Consider the following 6308-nt stretch of genomic DNA (forward strand, 5'->3'; position numbering starts at 1 on the left):
GTGGGTTATAGGGGAATGGGTCTGGATGGTATATATCAAGGGGCGGTGTGGATTTGTTGGGCCGAAGGGCCTGTTTTCACACTGTAGGGAATCTAATCTAAACAAACTATTTGTAAGAAATGAGTTAACAAACTTGTGTTGGTCTTCCAGAAAATGAATCTGGAGGAAATTGGTAATGGATGATAGCAGATGAATCGAGGAAATACATTCAGTTTTTACGACAGAGAATACAAGTATCATCCAGGAAATAGATGTAAATCAGGAATTGAAAAGGAGGGAGAAACTGAAGAAAATTGTAATTACAAGGTTGACGAATCCCCAGATCATGAAGGATTTCATCTTAGGGTTTGAAAAACAACTAGTGAGATAGTTGATTAATTGGTTTTAATTTTGCAAAACTCCTTTCCAACTCATTGGGGAAGGTTCATTTAGATTGGAAATAGCTAATGTATTTCTTTTGTTCAAAAAGAGAGGGAGGTATAAAGCAGGAAACTACAGGCCAGTTTAGTTTAACATCTGTTGAAGAGGAACTGGTAGGTGTACTCCAGATTTCCAGAAGGCATTTGATAAGGTGCCACATCAATTTATTCTGCAAGATAAAAGCTGATAGTGTAGACAGTAGCATTGGCTGGTGAACAGGAAGCACCGTAGAAAGAAATGGATCTTTTTCAGGCAGGCAAGATGTCATGTGTGTACCAAAAGGGTCAGTGCTGGGGCCTAAACTCTAATCCTTTCATCCCAATCAGACAAATTGTAAAGATATGGTTATTCAATTGGCTGATTAAAGATAAGGTAGAAAATGAGTTGTGAAGAGGACATAAGGAGCCCACAAAGGGATATAAAGAGTGAGTAGGCAAATGGAGCGTAACATGGCAAAGTGTAAAATTGTCCATTTCGGCAGAAAGACAATAAAAGAAGCTTGTTATCTAAATGGTGACAGGATGCAGAGACTCCTTTATCCTTAATGATATTTGGAGTCATACTAGAAACAGCTATTAATAATTCCAGTAGATTTGTGACTTGTTGTCAGCTACCACCAAAATTCTTTTTTCCTTTGATTTGGAAATCTATTAAATGTCTTTCAGTAATTTTACCCTTCTGCAAGCACCTGCCACTAGATGCCCTTAAAATTGAAGTGTTACTAATTGTAATCTTCCATTCTCTGTAATGCAGATCTTCCAACGTGTCCTGCAAAGGTAGCCAAAAACAATAGTCTCTCTAAAAGATTTTTAACACAGCTGCCATTTGTTCAAAGGGAATGGTTACCTCAAAATTGAACAGCTGTCAAAACCAAAAGTCTGACTGTATGGGAGATTAGTGCATAATCTAATACCTTAAACATCACAACATTCCTGAATTTTCAGCTTGAAATGATTTATCTTTTTAATAACCTTTTCAAATTGTGTGATTGATATCTTTAAGACGATGAATATTCAAATAGTGTCACTGCCTTGTTGGCTTCCAACATTAATTTTTGTGGAAACTGTCCAGAAACCATATTAGAATCTTCAGCCTCTGAGTCTGTAACATACAGTCTCAGAAATACAATTTTGTTTTTCCTTGTAATTGAAAGCCAAAGCCATTCCTTGCTTTTTTGTAAGGAAATGACTGAGGTGAATCTCCACCATTCATCCACTATGGATCTAATTCAAAAAGCACTAGTCATTAACTCGAATTCATGATTCTGCTGTGTGACTCAGTCATTTCACTTTAACCTCTAGAGCAGGTATCCTGGCTCAGAAACAGGAACACTACCATTGTGCCTCAAGAAACCTCGCACCCTTTTTATATCCAGAAGTACCAAGTGGAGGCTTGGAGACTGTTTTGTAGAGCATCTGCGCTCTGTTCATGACGAACAGCAGCTTCTGGTCGTGAGCTGTTTTAACTCCCCTACCCATAGTGGGACACTTGCGGTGTCAAAATGATGCCACCCACAAACTGGAGGAGCAGCACCTCATAGTCCACCTCAGGAGCCTACAGCCCCATGGCCTAACTGTAGATTTCAGTTTCTAACCCTCCCTCTCATCCATGCCTCCTTGACCTGACAACCTGTCTGCCTCTCCCACCTCACTGACCAATCCCCACCACTCCCTATCTGCACTCACCTATCACCATCTCACCTATCACCATCCCACCTACCTTCCTCAGCCCTACCCCCCCCTCTTTTTATTGCACCTCCCCATTTCTGAAGAAGGGTCTCGACCCAAAACGTCAGCTTTCCTGTTCCTCTGATGCTGCCTGGCTTGTGTTCCTCCAGCTCCACACTGTTATAGTAAATTACAAGCAATGCCTACTGAAATAATGCATCAACACAGTGAAGGAAGAAAGATTAAAATGGTGTTGGGTCATAAATAAGACATTTAATCCATATGATGCTGAGCCCTCTGTGCTTCGTGGGTGTTAGTCAACACCGTAAGCTTCCTCTTCAGGGACACGAGGGTGTGAACATAACATGGAAGGCAGCAGTCACTGCCTGCACCTTTGGCCATTAAGCTAGGCAGATGAGCAGACTGACAAGAAACTGCCTAAATCTACTATTACATTGGGAAGAACTCAGCTACTTTTTGAAAATCCAACAGTTACCCAAATAATCAACTAAAATAATTAAACAAGTACTGCTCACATGCAACAATAACAAAGGGTAGTGAAAGAGGGAGGGCACGATGTTGAAATAATGCAGCCTAGCTCCTGTGATGCCTACAAGTCTCTGGAGCATTGGTTATAATGACGACTTCTAAGATACTCTGCACGCTGAGGATATGAAGCTTGCTTTCACCTAACTGTTTAAGAAGGAATCCAGTACCCAGTTAGATAGACAAAAATGTTCTGGTTGGGCTGGTGTTTGAATTTCAGATGGGATCTGCATGACAGCTTAAATACATCTCTCTTCTTTTAAACTAGTCTGTTGATCCCAAACTCTAGGTTTGAGGGCCAGAAACGACACAAGAAACAAAAAATCAGCAAAAAGAAGAAGAAAAAGGAAAAAAGGAGCAAAAAGCATAAGAGCCGAACGAAGTCATCACTGCAGGCGTCAAGCCATCGAGATAGGTGGGTGGAATTGGGGGGTGGTGGGAGTGGGGTTACAGAGAGAAGAGATGAACTGTTGAAATGTGGGGGTAGAAAGAGAGGGGAGGTGTCACTGTTGCAATAAGCTGGCAGTGCCCAAATGAACTATAATTCTCATTCTAACCAGCCATAACAGTTCAAACTGATCAGGATTAATTTACCAGTTTACAAAAGACAACACTATTTTAAATCCGTTATTAAATCATAATCTGACATGCTAAGCATAGCAGAGTTAATGTTGAGGCTTGGTGTTTGGTTTGAAACATATGGTTTACACAACCTAACCTATGCTGTAAACACTGGAAGTGTTTGGTCCTGTGATTTTTTTAAACCAGGTTCCAAATGATGTCATGAGCTCCCCCTCCAATCAGCACTGACCACTGCTGTATCCCACCAGTCAGACTACCAATGGCAAAAGGCTCATTTGAAACTGGGCACCAAAATCTAATGGACAATTGCTGAAATCTGCACTAAATACCTAAAATTCTGTAAGGATTGTTAAAATTTTACTCCTCTAAACTTTTGAATTTTACAGGATGTTAATTTATTGCACTGTGTTTATGGTATATGGACCACCTTTCCTGTACTGACAGTACCACTCATACAACTCTACTGTATAGTAGCAGAGTCAAGTGGCTAGATTAAAGAGTGTCCAAAAAACATTCTGCCTATCACAGCTGAACAATCTGGTGTACAAAAATCACTAGAAGCCAGGGATATAACATAACTAATGGCTGAGATAAGATGTTTGATCATTAAAGACAACTTGTAAAAACCCAAAATATCTGCTTTTGTAATGGAGCTCAACATAGCGTAACCCATTGAAGCAACTGATAATGAGTGGGACCAGGTCCCATCCCTAAGGAATGACTGTAGTGATGTCTGAGGCCAAAAATGAGAGTTCTAAATAGGCTTGACTGTAAACTGGAGAGTTTTCCCTGAGGCGGCTTTGCCACGCTCATTCAAATACTTTGTCAAATGCACCTAATGTTGTCTCACCTCTTATCTTAGCAGCAAATATGACTAAATTTATGAAATCGAGAACTGGGTGTCCCTGATGGAATCCAAGCTGAGCATCACCAAGTTATTTGCCACATATATGCCACTTGATAGCATTAAGGATATTTCCATCAGGAGTCTAAGTGATTTGGCTTAGCTAAACCAATTTCTCAACTTTATTATCAAAGTATCTCAACAAGGCTGAGGGATGACTGTAGAGGCTAGGGGCAATAATTAAGGTGAATACTCAAGGTCTTTTCCCCAGTGTCCAAAACTAGAGGGTGTAGGTTTAAGGGGAGAAGGTGGTGTAAAACAGGGCCTCAGTAACTTCTGAGTGGTGTATGCAGGGAATGAGCTGCAAGAAGAGACTGGCATATGGATAGCAAGGCTTTGGAGAGATTATGGGCCAAATGCTGGCAGTGGGAGTAGGACTAGAACTAGATCACTTTAATGTGTTGCTTCTGATTTGTATAATCAATCAGTCATTCATTAAGATATTCTAAAGAGGTAGAGATCTATCTTAACAAATAATGATTTACAGTGAGATGATTTGGAACTCAGGTTGTGGATGAGGTTGTAGATGTTGTTACCCAGCAGGGTGACATCAATGCACCTTTGAAACGTGAGTGTTCTATCCCACTTGTTATTTATATGTTTGTGTGCTAGTTAGTACACAGTCTAATTTAGAGTTCCAGTTGGAACACCAGGCCTCTGGGGATTCCCTAGTGAGCCTTTGTTTGGCTTGAGATTGATATGTTGTCTGTGTAGTGAGACACAAGAATTGGTCATGTTTCTTGGTGGCAAGTTAATTTTCTTCCAGTTTGGCCTATTTAGTGTTTCTCAGACCTTGCATGGCATTTTGTATATTACTCCAGTTTTGCTGGAGTTGGGTATGGGCTCTTATGTTCAGCTGTAGCTGTCATTTGGGTGGACTACTGTCATACCCAGGCATCTGAGTAGTCTTATCATCTGATAGTACTTAAGGATTCTGGTCATGTCTTCCTGTTGTGGTCTATCTTGGAGGTAGTGGTGGATTGTGCTTTTCAGGTATCCATTTCTTTTGCAGACTCAGTTTAAGCATTCCTGTTCTGCTTTGCTGCACTATGTTGGCTCCTTTAAATGGTGCCCTTTTGCAGGTGTTGGGGTGGTTGCTGTGTAATTGAGCGTTTTTGCATTCTGCCTCTCTCTCCAGGACGGGTATTCTTTCTATTCATAAATTTTATCCTAGTAAGGATGATGTTTGTATCTGGGTTTCTTCTAGGTTAGTGCATTTAATAATCACAAAGATGTCATCTACATATCAGACCCAAAGTTTGGGTTGTATAATAGGGAACACTCTCTCAATTTTAACTTGTAATCAGTCCTGATATTAGGGATGTTCTGTTGATTTGTTTGTATATGCTGACATTGAAGATGAAGTGGGGTGAGAGGCACACCAAGTCGTTTCATGGTGTCCTGCATATCCTGATTACTTGATTCCCAAAACCAGCAAAACTAGGGTAATATACAAAATACCACACAAGGACTGGAAAACACTATATAAACTAAACTGGAAGAAAACTGAGTATACAAATAAATGAACACCAACTAGCCACTATCAATTCTCACTTGTCACACTATACACCACAGAGGGACAAAATTTGACCGAGATAACATCAATAATCACAAGCCAAACAGACATGCTAGGGAATTCCTGGAGGCCTGAACGCCATCCACAGAAGCAAAACCGCAAGTAATACCAAACAGGCTTAAGTAACAAGCAGGACAGAACACAGGCACTTCATTGGAGGCACACTGACTGTTATCTAGCAGGGTGACAATGTTTGCAACTAAACCCAGTGGCTTGGCAAGCATGTCAACAGCCTCAAGGATTATATTCAAACAAAAACTTAGTGCTGCAAAAGCTCAACAGGTCTGGCAGCATCTGTGGAGAGAAGTCATGTTTAATGTTTAGATCAAGTAATCCTTGTTCAGAACTGACTTGCATGTCTATTTGTAAATGCTACCAGACCTCAGCTTTTTCAACTTTTTGTTTGATTTACAGCATTCAGTTTTCAGTCTAAGGATTGTTTAAAAACTGGTTGCTTTTATTCATACATACATTCATGGAGAGCAACTATGTAGTCTCTCCATGTGTCATGTTGTAGTTTGCCTTGTAGTTTTTAAGAATAGGGTAACAATGGAAAAATTCAGAAGTACTGCTAATTTACCTTCCTCTCTACTCCACTTCCATTATTTTCCAG

The 6308-nt window shown here is 40.3% G+C and overlaps 1 protein-coding gene across 1 annotated transcript in view; it reads left to right on the forward strand.

The window, feature by feature from the left end:
• The window catches only part of c5h1orf35 (chromosome 5 C1orf35 homolog), a 62326-nt gene that overhangs the window by 53820 nt on the left and 2198 nt on the right, over positions 1-6308 (forward strand). The window contains exon 9 of the mRNA XM_059646353.1: positions 2902-3048. Coding sequence (XP_059502336.1) covers positions 2902-3048 — 147 coding nt within the window. The remainder of the gene's footprint in view (positions 1-2901; positions 3049-6308) is intronic.

The sequence above is a fragment of the Stegostoma tigrinum genome, chromosome 5 (genome assembly GCF_030684315.1).
Source record: "Stegostoma tigrinum isolate sSteTig4 chromosome 5, sSteTig4.hap1, whole genome shotgun sequence".
In the NCBI taxonomy this organism is placed as follows: domain Eukaryota; kingdom Metazoa; phylum Chordata; class Chondrichthyes; order Orectolobiformes; family Stegostomatidae; genus Stegostoma; species Stegostoma tigrinum.